This window comes from Lagopus muta, chromosome 17 (genome assembly GCF_023343835.1).
Source record: "Lagopus muta isolate bLagMut1 chromosome 17, bLagMut1 primary, whole genome shotgun sequence".
In the NCBI taxonomy this organism is placed as follows: domain Eukaryota; kingdom Metazoa; phylum Chordata; class Aves; order Galliformes; family Phasianidae; genus Lagopus; species Lagopus muta.
Window position 1 is genome coordinate 7,007,295 of NC_064449.1, and position 19,300 is coordinate 7,026,594.

The window sequence follows — 19,300 nt, forward strand, 5'->3', positions numbered from 1 at the left end:
GAGTCTGTGCTGCGGTCACTGGGGGCCAGGGAAGAGCTGAGGCTCCAGGACAGGAGCTGCTGTCATTGTGTCGCACGCCTTGCTAATAAATACCTGCTGAGCGCCTCCCAGCCCTGGAGGTGCCCACGGCCAGCTGGATGGGGCTCTGCACACCCTGCTCCAGCGGAGGGCAACCAGCCCTTGGCAGAGGTTGGAACTGGATGGTTTTCAGGTCCTTTCCAACCCAACCACTCAATGATTTCATGAACCTCGAATGTTCCCTGTGGACCCGCAGACCTCAGAACATCTGAAGAACATCTCAGGGTGCTTTGGTGGCCCTGGGTCTCCCTGCTGACACGCACCTGCACTCTGAATCCTCACAGCACCCACTGCAGCTCCCTTCATTCCCAGAATGGAAGCAAAGCCCTGAGCAGAGCCCATGGCTCAGGCTCCTAGGACAGCATGAGCCCATCCAGCAGCCCCCAGCTCCAATGCTGGCAGCACCATCTCCGTGGGTCCCATCCCCCTTGTAGTCAGTAAGAGACAACCTAGGAGAAGACACAGCAGCACGAGCTTCTTTTCCTCCTCTATCAGCTGCTGCATCCACCTCTGCCCTGGGCATCTCTTTTTCCAAAACTCAGGCCAGAAAACATTGAAGTTGGTATCTGTAAAGGTGGGATTCCATGCAGGCACACGTAGTGCAACTGCTCCAGCACCAGCCATGCATGGGGGCTTCACTTCAGTGCAGGGCTGTGTCAGAGCCTTAGTGCTAATGCAGCTTGAAGGTCACAAACTTGACCAGCTCGCACACTTCCTCCATGCCACAGCTGTGTGACGATGCTTCATGTCAGCTCCTGCCCGCTCTGATGGACACTTTCAGCTCTCCCAGTTCCCAGCACAGGTCCAGGAGCACAAAGCCCCGACTACACATGAAGCACAACATAAATTTTCTGTAAGAAAAGTCAGTATATTTATGGTTTGCTTTATAAAAGTTACTATAATACAATGGTACATAGTATTCAATTCACAAAAATATGAACAAATATATACAGCATGACACATCCACAACAAAAACACTTTCTTCAAAACAAGATACATACTGGTGACGGATTCTATATGCACAAAACATCCCTAAATTTATAAATTTGCTTAAAAAAAGAAAAAGCAGAAACCCTAAATCTTCAAAGCAGAGATTTTTTTTTTTTAAAGGAACTTAAAAAAATAATCATTCATTTATTGCAAACCATTTTACCTGCCCCCTTTTAAAGGAAGCCCTTTATTTTCACACCGTGAAATAAAACAACCTGTCACGGAACCGGAGCGCTGCAGGGAGCAATTCCACTTCCTCACCGCCTGCCCTGTGCGTCCGTCACAACGTGTTTCTTTTCACTCAAACAAATACTACAGTGGCAATTAAGGAGGAAACTCATAAAAACAAATATTAAAATGAAAAAAAAAAAAATAAATCCAGTTGCAAACTCGCTTAAATACATTGCAGGATGTCTATTAGACTGTACACATTTCCTCGCTTGAAATAAATAGATTTTGCACATTAGGTTTCAGACTGGGGGGAGGGGCAAGGAAGAAGCCTCGACTTGGCAAATTTTTGTCTTCAGTTTCTTAATGCTGCTAATTCCATCTATTTATTCAACAAAAAAAAAAGCCAAAAACAAAACCCCCGTATTTGTACAGAATTTACATTATACAAAGCTTGACACAAGCTGTAAATGCCACCAGCTCCTTTGCTATCCTCAGTCCTTCTTCCTCCCCATCTCCTTGCCATGAAACAGAGCTGGGATCTGTTTAAAAAGAACTCCAAATTACAATAGTCACTTTTAATAAATTATTTACATGCTCTTGAAGTACAAAGAAATCAGCAAAAAAATTTCAACATGTTTCTACAAGAAACAGTGTTTGAAGAGAAGATTCTTGTTTGCCTATGTACAGAAGATGCTTTTTTTTCTAATAGACTTCAAAATCCTTTTTTTTTCCTTAAATTTTTATTTTATACAGAAATGCACTGAAATGATCCCTGAAAAAAGTCACAAAAACCAGAACTGAAATTACTGCATACTTTGTTGGAGTTTAAAAATGTTTGTCTGTAGAAATAAGCTGCTCTATACAATACAAATATCTGCAAGATGAGCCCCATCCCCTCCTGCCTCCACAGCCACTGCTTGGGACCCCTGTGGGACCCACAGTGCTGCGAGTGCTGCACGGCCACAGCAGCCCCAGGCGGCACAGCGGGGCCCTGCGTGCACCCTGCCTGAGCGAGCCCTGCACACTCCATCAGAGACTGCAGTGAGATGCAGTTCTGCAGGGAGCACAGCCAACATCCCTCTCTATTTTGTTTTAGGGTTTGATTTAAGCGGGGGAAAAAAAGTGGGACAGCGAACAGAATGACTTCAATAAATGGTGAGCAGCATCCTGGGCAGGGTTCTGCTCAGCCCTCGCCAACATTTCCACGCCTGTGATGATGGTGAATGCTGGGTCTGGCCCAGGGGCTGCACCCCCAGCACTCTGCCCCTCCAGTGTCCTCCTCCCACCCCAGCCCTGTGGAGCACGAGGCAAAGTGCCTGGGGTCAGAAAACATCTCTATGGGCTGCCTTCTCCACCTGCATCTGCAGCTCCTCAGCCCCGCTGGGAACCATCACCAGAACCCATCGGGGATGGGGCGGCTCTCGGAGGAGCTGCAGGGGCAGGAAGGAAAGAGAAGGCTCAGGGTTGGCTTATCCAGCTGGGATCCTACAGAGCAATGGGTCACAGGCAGTTTCAGAAGCACCCAAGCGACTTTGGTGCTGAAGGCCTTTGGCATCCAAATCCCTTTGGTGCTCCTCCCAATGCCCTGAAGGAACCCAAGCTGCAGGCCTTGCCTCAGGAGACCAGGGTCTGTCCCTGCACACACAGCAGCCTGTGCCCCATTCCAAGCACACAGACAGGCTGGGAAACACAGAGCTGCTGTCAGGCTCCTCGGGGCTGGGCACACGTGGGATTTTTCCCCCACAAAGCCATGTTAACATCCAGGTTTGGTGGACTTGAGAGGAAGGAGGCTGAGAACAAGGGCAGGGCTTCATTCCGAAACAACATCTGTGCGTTCCCAATGCTTTGAAAGCAAAAGACCCAGCTGTAGCGATGCCAACTGAAGCATCAACATGATAGGAGCCTTATTTAAAGAAAAGGGACAGAGTAGCTGGCTTAATCCCCAAAAGCTCCTGCCACAGGAGCTCAATGCACTGCCTATGCTCAATGAGACACTGCTCACAGGTTCTGGCCCACAACTACCCAGTTGCTGGACAGACTCACTGAGAGAAGGGGAAACCCTCAAGACCATAGGAAACAACAAAACTGAACAAAAGCACAGATGAGACTACAGGCTGCCCAACCTCAGGGCCGGTTCCCTTCCCTCAGGCAGCAGTGCAGGCACACTGGGGCTCTTGCAGGCCCTCTGTCTAAAGCAGGAACTCAAGCACAGAGGCCTAACCTACACCAAGCCCCCAGCCGTGGGACAGGCATGGCAGTTCCCAGCAAGGGTGGCAACACTTTCCAGGAAACTCTTTTGTAAGGTTGTACCCTCTGATCATGGGGAGCTGCGGTTCGACAGCAATTGTCACTAATTTGAAAAGGAACGCGAATACAGCTGTGCTTTTGCTCTACGGGGAGGAGATTTTAGTTATGCAGATGACGTTTGCATTTTATAATTACATTGCAATTTCCCTATAAGTCAATTACAAAGGCTTAGTACAAACTACCTCTACATTTGAAGCAGAAGAGACTCAATGCAGGCTGAAATAACTGATCCTGCCCATACCCAAACAGTCGTGCAACACTCCTAGATCACACCCCCAGAAACATTAATTCCATGTTTTGGCTCTTGAAGTGCAAACTTCACCTCAGTACATCTACAAGGACAAAACAGATCGAAAAACCACTCCAAAACATGCCTTTGGAGCTCAGAGCAGCACTCACTGCCATGCTGCAGATGGGGGAGGACAGGGTGCAGCCCGTGCTCAGGGGCACTGCCCACCACGTCTGCGCTTACTGCAGGATGGGACCACCCAGGGCAAGTTACTGAGTAACTGGGGGAGGTCTGGCCTGCTCCTATCACAGCAGGAATCTCCCCATTCAAGGCCAGGGCAGACAGGCCCTGTAAAGCACTGGCAAGGCTGGGAGAATCGAGGAAAATCCACATGAGTAACACATCAGACTGTTTCCCATCAACAGGAATAAAATCTTATCATGAACATGAGGTGCAGTGTACCCTTCAAAGGAAGGTAAGATTTCTACGGAATATCTGAGGCTTATTTCCTACTTACTTTCAGCTCCAGAGGTTTTTTGACACTAGACAGACAAACCAATCTATGAGAGATCCTGAAAGGTCACGCGTTGCGCCACAATTCTGGGACTAAACAACTGACTCTGTTAGCAATGATTGCAGTACCCACTCTCCCTTGTCTGGGTGCTGAGGCTTTGATCCCCCAATATACCAGCATGGCGGGCGACCATCAGCGATGAGCCCAAGGCAAAGCCCAGGCCATGGCTGCCCTGATGTCCCCGGGGTGGCTGGCGTTGGGGACTTGTTCAGGCTCACCCCTGATGGAAAGGCAGGACAGGTCACCTATAGTCTCACTGCAGACATCTCCGTGCACACACACACACACACCCCCATTCACACACCCTCAAGCCTCTGGCTTCCTCTGTAACATTAACCTGACATTTATTTACAGCTTAATCTGAGAAATCTGTGCAATTTCAGCCAATCAAGCTCCCAACAAACCCTACATGGCATTTTCAGTCTCTGCTTCACATTTAAACGTTGAATGCCTTTTTCAACCAACAAAACTGATGAGGAAAAGGTAGCAGCATTTATGAAAAGATGAAGGTTTATAACAATTAAAAAAAAAAAAAAGGTACCATTATCCCATTATGGAGCATTAATGTAGGGACTGAACAGACAGAAGCTAGTGTTTGGATAGACCACACCACAGAACAGCAGTCACCTTTCTGCGTGCGTGCTGGATCTGAAAAGGAAAGAGCACCTGAAACATGAACAGTCCTCGTTAGCATGTGCGCTTTTTGCTTTCATCCGTGATCCTGGCGAAACTTGCTTGGTTTTCTTCTTCTCTTTTTTCCTTTTTTTTTTTTAAATACATTTTTTTTTTCTTTTTAATTTTTTTTCTTCCTTTTTTTTTTTTCTTTTTTTCTTTTTTTTTTTTTTTTTCTTTTCTTTTTTTTTTTTTTTTGGCAAAGTGCAACCACACCTGGTTACCACAGTTTTGACATGGCCAAAGGTGCAAGTGTGACGAGAAACCTCGAGTTCAGTTTAGGGTTCCCCTGCAGTTCTCAGAGCCACATAAACATGGGATTTTTACATCCTCAATGGGAAATTTGTAGTCGTAAGTAATTTCCTCATTCACATTGATGTGCTGTTTTGAGTAGATGACGATCTTCTTTTGAGACTCCACCGTGATCACTTTAGCATAACAATTTGGCTGCAGGGTGATAGAACAGGTAATGATTTAGGTTCCTGATGCCACGACTTCCCAGCCTCCACACAATTATTCTAACATAGAGCAGGGCCGTGGCTTTCCCAGCCAGCCTCAGCCATGTTCCCAGAGCCTAGGAGCCTTGGAGGCACGAAGCCAGGAACCAGAGCATCCTTAATGGTGCTCCTCCAAAACAGGCACTGTGGTCATCTGCAGTGCACAGGAGCCCACACAGTGTTCTACCAAGTTTGTCGTGGACTAACCGTAGCTCAGCTAATGCTCAGTAACATGGTTGGACATCCAGAAGTCTCTGAGTGACAACTGCAGCACATAACACAGGGGAAAGCAGTTTCTCCACCTACCAGGGCAAGACTGCTTTTCCCATGTGGGCACTAGAATGAGATCGTTCCCACAGCAGAACAGCTGCTAAAATTGTTTTAAGGAAATACTTATTAGATGTGGTTGAACAGTATTCATCAGCATCCCACAATATGGTCAGGAGGATTCTGACTGCACTCTGTCTCACTGCATATTTAATTTCTCAGCTCCTTCAAATCTCTTCCTTACACAGGTTTAGATGTTTTAGACCCAGCTTTGATCTGCTGCAGCTCCTTAACTTAATCCTAACCCTTGCTACTTCTCAGTGTGTTCCTGATCAGTGAGGAACAGTGAGGACTCCATAGGTTTATCTGTATGTCAGAGTACAATTATATGAGGGGGGGAAAAACAATACACCAATACTTACATTGCAGCTGTGATTAATAAACCTGGCAAAGTTTCCACACTTTGTAGCATCGATGATTGTGTCATGGTCAACTCTGAACATGTAACTGCTCCCAATGCCTTCATCCTCGTATCGCTTTTCACGCATGTCAGCAATGACCTACAGAAAACCCACGCGTGGCATTAGAACACAAAGCAGGAATGATCTGGGAGCAAAGACCTACACAAGGCTCACCTCAGCTGTGCTTGTGCTGCTCAAGACACATGATGCCAAATATCCAGAAGTTCAGAATAGGCTTCTGGAAGGCTTACTCCCTAAGGATTTGATCACTTTATTTCCACGGGGTGTTGAAAATCCAGCCTGTTCTTTTAAACCACGTGCCAGTCTGCCTAGATCACATAGCTAATGACCTACAGCAGGGACACCAACCCAGCCATCAGACTCAGTCACTTCTTTCAGCTGGGTTTTGATCAGATTTCACTCATGTTTCAGCTTACCTGCCTGATGTTCTGACCCACGTACTCAATCACCATCTCATCAGCTGCAATGGGCTCCATGGCAAAAAGGCCCCAGTCGTGAATGTGGCTCTTGCAGAATTTTAGCTTTTTCTTCCGGAACTGCATGAAGAAAACACCCCAGAAACCCTGAATTAGTCCCAACATGGAAAGAGAAAACATGGAAAGAGAAAGGCTGGCCCTAGCCACAAGTAGTGCTTCAAGCCAACCCAAATTCCTTCCAATTTCTTTCAGTGACAGGAGGGCAGTACAGGGGACACAGGAGGTCCCACAGAGACACAGGACTTGGGTCTGTACCACTGACCACATGCTGCTTTGGAGAACAGACCGCTTGGGGTCTCACTTCTGCACAGCCTTGATGATTCTGCCTTGGCCCTAATATGCTCACGCACTTATTCACAGCCATTTACCAAGCAGATCACACCTCTGCTCCTCACAAGGGAGCACAATGGACTAGAGTGCCCTGTTTTCCCAGTGTTTCTATTTTTAGGTGAATTAGACCACAGAGATCTTTAAGTTCGGTTAAATGGAAGCACAGAAGAGCTTTGTACCACAGAGAGGCTCTGTGTTGGGTGATCCACTGAGAGCAGCTCTTCTGCTCACCAGAGCTGCTATGACAGCAGGGCTGCAGAACTCAACTCCCCAGCTGAGCACCTCTGACCCAGCCTGTACAGAGACTTCTACCAGAAGGCAAAGCAACAGTTCCATTCTGGGCCCCTTTCAGGCCTGGGGCACACACAGAGGCGCCCAGCACTGAGATCCCTGTCTGTCTTGCCCTGGTCTCGGCCTGCTGCTCCCAGCCAGCCTGTGCCCAATGCAGCCTGCCCACAGGGACCTACCTTGAGCTGGTTGAACTTGAGCAGGTCGCTGTCGCAGCTACCAGTGAAGGAGGAGAGGAGCCTGCGCTGCTCTGACCGCCGCTCGGAGCCAGCCCGCGTGGAAGCGTGAGGTTGGGCAGGGATGCTCATCCCCTGAGGACAAATGCATCTTCAGAGCTGACCCTACGGACAAAGCGCCCTGCAACCCCACCCACATGCAGTCTCTTGTGCCATATCATCACAGAACACGTGGCCTTCTGAAACACCCTACTTTGAACAGCAGCACTACCCAAATGGCCAGCTCAACACAGGCACAGCAACAGCATCATCTCCCTCCCTGCCAAAAGGTGGGCTGCAGCGGGCACAAGGCCATACAAAGTCAAATCTCACTCACACCTGGTGATCAGCAGAAGACATGCCCTCACCTGCGTGTCAGCTGGAGGCTCCTCTGCAAAAGCTCGGCTATTATTGAGGTATTTGAGTTTGTCCTTCTTATCGATTTTGTAATAGCCTTCGCTTCGTGCACAGCCCGTGACGTGCTCCCGCATCCCATCGTCCCGCTTCTTTTTCTTGGGGGTGGAAAAGCTGGTAGGTGGAAAGAAGTTAAGGAGCAAAGCAGCTGCCAGGTGGTATCAGACAAAAAACCTCCTGTGGTTACACGGAGCTAGCAGCTGCAGCTTGGAAAATGGGGAATGCTGTTGGGAGAGGCTGCAAGAAACAATTCTATTTTAAAAAAATTCCTCAAGCCCATATGCCTACAGGAAAACCCAGTTCTTTCCTTAGCTGCATGCTTCGGGAAATTAAGAAAAAAGTGTTTGAAACATAAAAACATTTAACTGTCAAGAGAAACCTTTTTGGAAAAAGATTTCCGTGTAGCACCAACCGTGAACACAGACAGCAGCTGCCCACCCATCTGGCTGCACTCTTTTCCTTGGAGTTTTGAAAGAACACTTTTGTTCCCCCTCCAGAAGTCACCCCGAGCTCTGAAGACACGAGGCTGAGCTCAGTACAGCGATCTCACCCCCCTGCCTTGGGTAAGGTGCAATGGATCAGCCATAAGCACTCAGAGACACTGCCCTCACAGGCCTCAGTAAATCTGCTCCCTTGAGGAGTTAGGGGATCAGATATTTTAATTCCACAAATCTTTAGCAATATATGGGGCAGTGCAGTTTGTCTTATCTAACATACAAAGTAGCTACCCAGAAATCTCCCCAGAAGAGATACATACAGATTTCCCTTCAGTCCTAGCTGGAAAATGCAGCACAACAGCCACTTCTGCAATATTTCTGTATTACAGCTTCAGGGAATAAAAGTCTAAAATTCTCTGCTGGAATAAGTAATTGCTATTCTAATAAGCAAAGGCTTCTGCCCATTATTTTTGCAAAAATACCCATACATTACCCATCATTTTTGCAAAAAATGATCATCTTGCAAGTGTTGTGTAATGCAGAGCACCAGTGAGAAAGGATATAAGGATGGAATACCCACAGTGTGTCATTGAGCCAGTCCATACCATTGTCCTGCTGCAGGAGGCGGTCATACGTGATACACATGAATTTGATATCTTCCTCATCTATGCCTCCATTCCAAATATCATACAAAATGGTCATCTCCTCAAACTCGGAGCGTGGCCTGAACTGAGGCTGGGGTGGGGAGTACTCTGGGGAAGGAATCACTGGGAGGTGCTCGGGTGACTTCTTCTGCCTTCGCCACTGTCTTTTAGGCTTCACGTGAGCTTCTTCTTCCTTGAAATCTTCATTCCACTGGTTCTCCAATTCCTTAAATGGCAGTTTCTCTGCAACTGTCTCAGCTGCTATTTTCTCGTGGAAGCTGTCATTCCTGAAATCTAGGGTGACGGCTTCAGGGTCCTTCAGTCCATAGAAAGCATCGGGGTGTGCACTCAGAAGCTCTTTGCTCATAGCACTTTCCACCAAAGCCACAGGGACAGGGGGTGGCTCGATGGCTTTGCCCGAGTACATATCCAATGAGAGGACAGAAGGTGGGGACCGCCTTGGCCGACCCGGCCTCCTTTTGGGAAGAACAGAAGGTGGTGGTGGTGGAGGAAGAATAGATGCACCAACGGGTGCTTCTGGCGAGAGCAAAACAGATTTTACTTCTGCCTTGCACTCCTCGATGGGCATTCTTCCATCTCCAGGCATGCATGGCAGGGCTGCGATGGGTATTGGCTCGTTAGGTGGCAAGCCCATGTCTGTGCGGAAATCTGCTTGCGTGGGGCTGGCAAAGGGGATAGGAGAAGGAACGCTGTTCATGCTGATAGTAAGGGAAGCACCAAGAGGCTCTTTAAAAGGTTTCTCTTCTAGGTCATCCTCTGACTGTTTCTTGCCAGACAGAAGGCAAGGAATGGTAGCACCAGCCTCTGGGAAAGTAGGCGTGAAATTGAAATCTCTCCCAGGAGTCCGAGGAATGCCACTGTTAATGCCAGGAGACTGGGATGGGTAGGAAAAGGGGCTCCCTGGGACTTGAGGGGAACTGAGGGTCAAGCTGCTTCCTGTAAGGGGAGCATCACTTCCTGGCGTGGCTGGAACAGTGTCTGTGCTCTGCGACTTTGCAAGGGGGTGTGAAGACTTGGCCAAAATGTCCCGCCCAGGAGTCCTAGGAATCTCCTCTTCTATGGACGTTTTGGTCACCATTAATTGTTCAGGGAACTTTTCTGGAGGGACTACAGATTCCTCTTTACCAGGAGTCGATGGTAAGGGAAGTGTGGAGGATGGCACCTTGTGGGCTGGGAGCAAAAGAATATCAGTCTCTGAATGGACCACTGCTTCCCGTCCAGGTGTGCGAGGCAACCTGTCCTCCTCCTCCACTGCAGAGGGCAGCTTTGTCTTAACATGCGTTTCTAAGCAGCTGTCATCAGACTTCCTAAAGAAGCTGCTTTTGTTGGGCAGAGGTTCTCCAAAGACTGCCACTGGAGTCGAGAGACAGACTGTGCCAGCCTCATCTTGCGATTCAGGCTTTGGGCATTCCTGTACCTCCGGCTCCAGCATGACGATGGGTTCAGGCTCTTCCACTAGGGAAAAAAAATAATTAAAGAATCACAAGTGTTGCTTCCACTTGGTTACACACCACTTGCCAGTAAAGGCAGATTGAAGATGCTGCAGTTACAGAGCAGTTCAGTTCCACTGGGAAGCTTTAAAAGCACCAGTGCTTTACATTTTGGAGACAGAGTATGGAGTAATTAGACACTACCACAGACATCCCTAATCGACCATTAAAAAAACACACTATTAATTTGAGAATTAGCTACTACACAGCCCAGAATGAAGGCTTTCTGCTTTCAAACCCCCTGACCACCTTTTTGCAGACATAAAAAGCATTAGTGAACTGCAGGGCAAAGGCTGTGGAGGACATGTGTCAGAGCCCCAAGCAATCAGCTTTTCTGATTGGGCAGGTAAACTAATTGTAGGGCTAAGAAGTACCCTCAGCTCTCCAAGGATAGAAACAAGGAAGGGAAAAGCATAACACCCCTAAACAACACATGAAGGAAATGGAAAGCCCTTGTAATGAATGAGGAGTCACTCAGATGGTATCAGCGAGGCAATTTATATGCTGCTCTCTCTCTGCAGCAGGCTCATTTGTCTGGAGTTTATTTACCTCCTTAGATCCAGGGCCAAAATGAATCAACAGTGAATCATCTTAGGCAGCTCAAAATAGCATTTTCAAGTGGGAAAGCAAAAGGAAGGGGAAACGCCTGGAGAACTGGAGGGGAACTGTTGTCCATCTGTGCTGAATGAACCAGAGAATCACAGGAGAAGGGTCAGACCCACATCACTCCTGTATGACCAGGCTGGGCAAGCACAATAAGAATGCTGCAGTTTGAGCTTGTGCCTGATTTAACATCTAGCCTTTACGTCTTTCGGATTTTATAACAGCCAAGGAGTGATATCCTGGGCAGAGACCTGATTTCCAGCTCTGCAGGTGACAAAATACTGCCCAGTTCCCAGATCTACAGCCCTCAGACACCCAACCTGCTTGAGGCTCACTACACTAGATACGCACTCCCTACTGGCTCCCCCCTTCCTGCTGCAGAATTTGCCAAGCTTTTTGCATTCTACTCCTATTCTAGTCTTCATGGGCTATACACAACTGTGTACTGAATCAAGACAAATTTGTTCTTCCAGCAAATCAGGGGGTATCGTTCACTTAAAAGAACTAAGTTTAAAATGATAAAAATAAGTACCATGAATCAGATACAATTCTAAAACTCTACTCACCTGCCACATGCAGTTTAACAGTCACATACTTCTTTGGTATTAAAACCAAGAACAGTCAGTAATGACTCATTAGGCACAGATACATGTTTTGTTTTAGCATCCACGGCTTTACTAACTTTAGCTTCAGCCATCACACCTTCCAGTCACCTCTGGATGATAACAACCACTCAGCTCCTGCAGGACACTAAATTGGTCCAGGACAAGATTCTGGATACAAAACCCACCATTATCTATCCAAGCAAAAAGCTCTGTGCTGAACTTTACTAGGAAGAAAAAATACAGATAATCCCTAGCCTAGAGCCAAGAAGAAAGAAAGAACAATGGAAACAAAATCATACATATTGGATGCTGCAAGAATACTGTATTTGGAAAAACAATAAGTGCCAAACCAAAAGGAAGACTATACCTGGCCTGCAGATGGGAGACAGTGCAAGTTTTGGCTCCTGGTCTCTTTCCATAACCAACTGTTTGAGTGTTTCAGCAGCAATAGATTCCTCTGGGACTTGATCACATTCACTTTCCTCTGCTTTGACTTCTTCCATCCCTTCATCCTTCTCTACCAAAGCTGGCTCTGAGAGTCCCAAGCCCGTTGCATCCATGTAGTCCACAGGATATAGCTCCAAAATGGTCTCCCTCTTATCATCGAGAAGCTCATGACTGGCAGGTTCATGCTCCGTCTCAGCAACCATGGCTTCTCTGTCTTGATCTTCAGCCACCTCTTCTTCTTCCTCCTCCTCTTCTTCATCTTCATCCTCCTCCTCCTCCTCATCATCTTCATCTGAGTCAGAACTTGATTCAAATTCAGAGGAGTCCTCACTTTCATCTGATGATTCAACTTCAGCCTTGGAAGATGAGGGACTCGCTACATCTTCTACAAGAAGAGCAGGTTACCATTAGTTCTGCTTTCTGACTTCAGTAAACAATCAGGCTCTACTACAGGAACAAATATTGTTTCCACACTTGTAATGACATCAACAGCAACAGGTGGATTTGAAGGAATCAAAGTCTCAAAATCTCACAGTTTATTTTTGCAGGGATTATTAAACCAAGTATTTGGATGCTAACAGCAATCACCATACAGCAGGCAGCTCCATAAGCAGTAGAGCTAGCACTGCCTGGCACCCTGCCCACATCACTCTCTTGGCAGACTGTCTCTTAAATACATTTGTACTGAGACTATGTATATCTGCATAAATTACCTTGTACAGAACTGCCTTTCAGTCAAAGGGGTGCACAAATAAACAGTGGCTTACGAATAGAGTGCAAAAGGGAGATCCCAAATGACCTGAAAGACAAACTTGCTGCTTTCCTTGGAATTGCTTACCCTCTTCAGAGTCCTGCTCTTCCTCTTTGTCACTTGTTTCAACACCTGTCTCTTCATAATCCTCTTCATCTTCATCATCCTCATCGTCATCTTCATCTTCCTCATCATCTTCATCCTCCTCTTCCTCCTTCACAAGAAAGCATTGTGAGAAATTAACAGTGTCTGACCCACTGACCTGGCTGTCACTACAGTAATTACCAGTGACTCTCAGAGATGCTGATCAGTGAACCTGAGGTGTTCTCTCATACAGAGATTATTTTAGGAGAGACCCTATGACAAGCACTCATCTTCTAGAGAAAATAACGTTGAGATTTGGAATTACTAGGACCCCTTTTAATGACAGACAGCATTCAGAACTGCGATCACAAACCAACACACCTTGCCAGGTGCTGCTTTCACCAAGCCTCCTTCTTCCTCCTGCTCCTCTTCTTTCTCTGAGGAAGACTCTTCCTCTTTCCCTGATGTCTCATCTCCCTCTTCCCCCTCGCTGTCGAGTTCCAGTGGCCTTGCTGGTCGCCGCCTCAGCCCCACTGCTTCTGCATCCTTCTTCGACAGGTCGGATGTGGTATCGGAAGCATCTCTGTCCCTCTCCAACTCTGGTGAGCAAAACCAAGGAAAATGACATCAAATATTTTGCAAGAGACTTGCAGACAACACTATGAAAGCTTTTGCTTTGGGAAGATCAAAGTTGGGGCAATGTGTCCATGTGGTGTGAGTCCCCAAGCTCACAGGCACTTACTAATTTCACAGTGCAAGTGAGGGTGAGACTGGGTGCAAAGTGTTGAAAGTCCCAAGGAAGGCATTATGCAGGAAGTGAAAGCTGACAACTCTAGGTGGAACAGCTAAGAGACATGGCACCATGAGATCATGATAGGAAAGCCAACAGGTTGTCTCATCCCACAGTCTTGGACACTGCTTGGAGAACGGTAATACAAAACTGTACCATCCTTAAGAAAAATGTAATTTTGAGACAGGAATATCAGAATAGAATACAGAAGAGGCTGAATCAAGAAACATAAGAATATATTGCACCAGTGGAGTCAAGCTTCCTCATGAATCAGAAGGAAGGGACAATGCGTGATTCATGTCGGGAAACTCCCTGTACGCTTCCCTAAACAGAGACACACTGAGGGATACTAATGCTTTAACAACTCAGGGTTTGCTTTACTTCTTGAAGAACTGATGGATTTGTGGGTCTTGTTATGAAAAGTTTAGTTAACCTTGGTTCTTATGACTTAATTCCTCTCTCTTTTCAGTTAAAAAAAAAAACAAAACAAAAAGCAAAACCTTTGTTTCTATGCTTTAACTTTAAAATCAATTACTAGTCTGAATCAAGGTTATAGTACAACTATTTCAAATCCACTTTTTAATGCAAAATAAAGATGTGAGGCTTTGAATACCCTCATCTCCATTCTTCCATGTTTCCAGGGGGGAAAAAAAGTTAATATTTGAAAATAGATTCTTCCAGCAAATAAATTTAAAAACTGCACAGGGCAAACTGTCCCTTACTTGCTTTCTCCCTCAGCATGCACAGTGATTTGCAAGCACGCCTCTAGAATACAGTCCATGAACTAACCTGAGCTCCCTCTACTGGGTGACCAGCTCTGCATCACCAAATCTACAAAAGGGCATGAGTGTTTGTAACATGCAGGTCTTAAATTTCCCACCAGTGACTGCAAGATAACTGAATCCATAGGAGACACCTCCCAGCTGAGAGTTTTGCAAGAGGCAGGGCTTCGGCTCAAATCCTTTACTCTGTGTCTAACTGTAAGTGAGCACACTGCTGTGAAGTTTAAAAGAATTCAGCTTGCATGTGGCTTGCATCTGCTCGGGTTTGAAACAAATGTGCTGTGCAAACCTTCATCTTCATCGTCAACAGAAGTAGAAGGCCGGATTCTCTTCTGATCTCCTGCTGAGGCAGCTTCTGGTGGCTCCTTTCTTTTCACCTGAACAAAAGACAAAATTTGCATTTCTAAAAGAGTTTAGAAACAGCAGAAATCAACTTCTTAAACTGCTACTGCTTCACTTTGCTACTGTGACTTACACCCAGAAATCAAGGGCCACTTTCCCAGCTCTTGATCCTTTTATTTTCTTGCAAACAGCATTTTACTGTGAATGAAATTCCACCCCTTCATTTTAAATCAAAACACTTTCAATGTCAGCATGGTGCATGTCATCATCAGGTACTTTGAATCTGACAGATTTAGCTTGTGACAAATGCATCGGTCTGAGTTGTAGCAGAACAGAAAAGGAGTCTGAGCCTACAGTATCTTAAAGAACCTTGAAACAAGTTTTATTTTAAATCAAGACTCCTGAATCTCTAGTCCCAAATCTTTACATGCTTTCCCTTTGTATTCAAACCTTCAGTTTCAAGGAAGTCCTCTCTAACACCACTTATTTTTTGCTTAAACTACTAAAGAAAAAAAAAACTTTCATTTTTTATGCTTCTACTTCTTGGCAGAAGGCACAAATAATCTTTAAAATTAATGACCCCATAGTTGTAAGTCTGATCCCATAAACTCACATGAGGTAGAAAACATTTTAAATCAAATTTCAGGTGTGACTCAGCTGCCAAACTGTAAGACATTACAGTCAACTTATGCAAAAGAGCCAAGCCTCAAAATCCAGGAATCTAGTGGTGCTGCAGGCCTATTATGAATGGTAAATCCAGCTCTGAATAAACTGCTTACAGAGTTCTAAGCAAAGAAATAACTGTGTAAAGTGCTACTAGCATAAGCATATTTTTACAACCGTGCTGAAACTCTGCCTCAGCTGACATGGGCGCATGCTCCATTTACCTTACAGAGCAGAAATCCTTTACCAACAGTTCACACAAGTGGTAGATGAAAGCTAAGGCTGGGTAAGAGCATCCTTGTTTTTTTCACTGGTGGGTTAGAAGGGATACTGGAGGAAGGAATCTTACAAGGGAACAGTGTGCGGCTAACAGCCTATGGGGCTTTGGGGCACAAACCTAGCTAGGTTTGTTCTCCTACTGCACCTTTAGGGAATGTTAGTGTAATGAAGACAGATCTCTGTTTTTACCTTGAAGGATGGCAGCCGGATGGCCCCTCGTAACCCAATGCCCAAGCCAATTCCCTCGTATCCCAGGCCTTCGCCTTTGTTCCAGTTCTCCAAGAGGCAAGATGTGATTCGATCCTTTGGCTTTGGTTTCTCCTCCAGCTCTCCTCCAGACTTCACTGGTGTGAGAGATGCCTGCAACAGAAGGGAAAAAAAAAAAGAAAAAAAAAAAAGACCTTTAAGAGAGGAGAAGTTTCCTAGGGAGAATGTGAACTCCAGAAGCAATTTAGATAGCTGCATTTCACGAAACACCCGTCCCTAGGTTAGGCATCAGTTTCTGTGAAGGCATCTGGACATGCACCACATGACCACAACACTTGAAAGGGAGAAAGTTCAGAAGCTCTTGTTGACAGTAAGACCTTCCCATCTTTGAGAAACCTCCCCTTCACATTTTAACAAGTTATTTGCTCTGCACAGGCACTAAAACTGCTGAAGACAAACCTGAGGGGACTCTCAGAGGAGTAGTTTGGCACGGACACCAAGAGATCTTGCATTTAGAGCCATCAAGTAGCAAAGCAGACCGACATCACTGCATGTCTGTCCTGAGCAAAGGACACTGGAGGTAATGTTCACTTGCATCAGTCAGTGGTGCAACATCAGCTAAAAGTCATTTTCACTTACAGACACTAACAGAGCTAATTTGCTAGATTGTAATCACTGAAAAGAAAGTGTAAGCTCAACTCTCCTGCTAATAAAGGACAGTACTAATGGGAATATCAAGCAGAGAACTCAGACAGCAGCCCTCCACACCCAGGGATGGTTGGTTATTCCTGGCACTGTGCTTAATGCATCTTGCTCAGCCACCCAAGCAGCACTAGACTTGGAAAGTGTTTTCCAGGCAAAGACCACAGTACATGCTGCCTCCTCAGCAACATGCTCCTTCACAGTGTTTGCTCCACACGTTTTCCATCATGCCTGACCTAGGACACTAGCTTTACCTTCGAGTTTTCCCCACTCTACACCCATAGCAATATGTTTTTGGCAATCAGCAGCAGCCATGTTAATATAGCAGCCAGAAAAGGGAGAAACAAAAGCTGAGGCATTGGAGTGATAAGTATGCTGTGTTTCTATGCAGTGCTGAATCACAGAATTGCTCAGGTTGGAAAAGACCTTAAAGATCATCGAGTCCAACCGCAACCTAACCAAACTACCCTAACTCTAACAACCCTCTGATAAATCACGTCCCTGAGCACCGCATCCAAACAGTTTAAACACACCCAGGGATGGTGACAACCACCTCCCTGGGGAGCCTAATCCAGTGCTTAACAACCCTTTCTTTAAAGTTTTTCCTGATATCCAACCTAAACTTCCCTTGGTGCAACTTAAGGCCATTTCCCCTTGTTCTGTCACCTGTCACCAGTGAGAAGAAACTAACCCCGCTCTTGCTGTAAGCACCTTTCAGTTATTGGAAGAGAGCAATAAGGTCTCCCCTCAGCCTCCTTTTCCCCAGCCTAAACAGCCTCAGAAAGTTCAGAAGCAGTCAGAAACGCTCCATAGATAATTTCTGACTGAACACTGCTGAGCAACCTGGAAAAAGGAAAAAAGAAAAAGCCCAAAAATAAAACCACAAGGCTTCTGGAAGCCTTTGTACAGAGGGACACGTTGACTGCAGGAACCAGCACATGGAGGAGCTCAAACACAGTCACAATGAGCTTCCATCTCCACTGTGAAGGAAGAGGAGGGCTGCTGCAGCTGATGGTCCAATGACACGAGGTATTAAAAATCTTTCTCCCTACAAACCTGCCTCGTACATTTCTAGAGAGAAAGATGAAAACAAGCACATATGTTGACTTATTTATACTTCTAAACCTCTGAAAAATAATAGTTTATTTCACTGCTATTAATCAGAAAGGAAAAATTATATCAGGAGCTCCTATTAAAACCATTAGGAAGGAGGAAATGGGGACAAAGGGCATGTTTTGGGGAGACACTTGTGTGCTGATGACCTTTCAGCTCTAACAGTGCCTGGAGGCATTGGTCTGTTCTAGAAAAATCAGTGATGCCAGTGTGTGGAGCCCCAGCCCGCCAGTGTCCCCAAGGAGTCCTTGGACAGGAACCTACCAGCAACAGGAAGGTGCCACTTAGCTGAATATTCCTAGTTTGTTCTCTTTGGCAAACAGACAGCTTATGGCTGGGCCTAGCAGAAACAAGGCTCAGACCTGGGTGGTTTCCCCACGTGCAACATGACACACAGCCTGGCAGAAGCTTTTCTGGACACTGCCCTGAAGCAGCAATGGCTCCTGGACAAAAAACACAAGTTTTTCCATGTGTTCCATCAGATTGCTCACCTTCAGCACAACCTGTGCTGTGCCAAGGCGCTGTGGAACAGCCAGCTTCCCTTACCAATGTAGTCTGCAAATTCCAGGTGAGAGAGAAACATTCTAAACCCAACCCCAGCACGGTACATACAGGAGCCCAAGCACCGCTGCACACCTGCCTCAACTTGCTTCTCCTTCTTCACTGCAGAGCCTGGTTTAAAACAATTTCTTGGGTACTTCAGCTGCTGCTTTTGAGATCCCTTCCTCTTGCTCTCCTGGAAGCTCAGGGACTGACTCTAGCACCACTAGCACGTACCTGCTGATGAAGGCAGCAGTTCTGTGCATTAGCCAGGAGCAGAGGACCAGGCTCCTCACTGCCCAACAGCCAGCTCTAAGCAGATCACACTGTCAGGAAGCAGCTGCTCTGCAGCAGCAATATCAACCTCTCCGTAAACCAAGGAGCAATCTTAGGCATGAGAGCTAACATGCAACCAGCTTACAGAGCCTGTTGTGAGGGCATTGCTCTGGAAACTGGTACCTGAAACAAAAAGGGCAGCTGTGGCTTGTGGTGTTGCTTTATTTATTTATTTTTATATTTTTATATATTTTTTAAACAACTCGTTGTAATAGTCACTGTGAAGATTGCATGAATCTTTCTGTAGGAATTGCTTTTTTGGGTAGAGTTCATTTCACTGTGTATTAAATCACAGAGCAGTTTGCTTGCTGAGGAATGCTCAAAATTGGCTGAGAAAGGATCAGACAATTCATGCAAAGCTGTCCCCTTAACTAATCCTCATGTATTTGGCCAATGTTCAGCTTTTGCATTAATTGCTGCCATATACAAGCACTGGGGAGGAGGGAGGAGTGAGGAACTGGGAATGTTCCTGGA

General features: G+C 46.2%; 1 protein-coding gene across 1 annotated transcript in view; it reads right to left on the reverse strand.

The window, feature by feature from the left end:
- Window positions 1-5,227: 5,227 nt before the first annotated feature.
- Window positions 5,228-19,300, reverse strand: part of SETD1B (SET domain containing 1B, histone lysine methyltransferase) — a 41,870-nt gene continuing 27,797 nt past the window's right edge. Inside the window, exons 8-18 of the mRNA XM_048963923.1 lie at window positions 16,118-16,288; window positions 14,934-15,021; window positions 13,454-13,671; window positions 13,076-13,202; window positions 12,158-12,622; window positions 8,991-10,547; window positions 7,945-8,111; window positions 7,541-7,672; window positions 6,684-6,803; window positions 6,208-6,345; window positions 5,228-5,468 (exon numbers count right to left, since the gene is read on the reverse strand). Of these exons, the coding sequence (XP_048819880.1) occupies window positions 5,295-5,468; window positions 6,208-6,345; window positions 6,684-6,803; window positions 7,541-7,672; window positions 7,945-8,111; window positions 8,991-10,547; window positions 12,158-12,622; window positions 13,076-13,202; window positions 13,454-13,671; window positions 14,934-15,021; window positions 16,118-16,288 (3,357 nt within the window). The 3' untranslated portion in view covers window positions 5,228-5,294. The remainder of the gene's footprint in view (window positions 5,469-6,207; window positions 6,346-6,683; window positions 6,804-7,540; window positions 7,673-7,944; window positions 8,112-8,990; window positions 10,548-12,157; window positions 12,623-13,075; window positions 13,203-13,453; window positions 13,672-14,933; window positions 15,022-16,117; window positions 16,289-19,300) is intronic.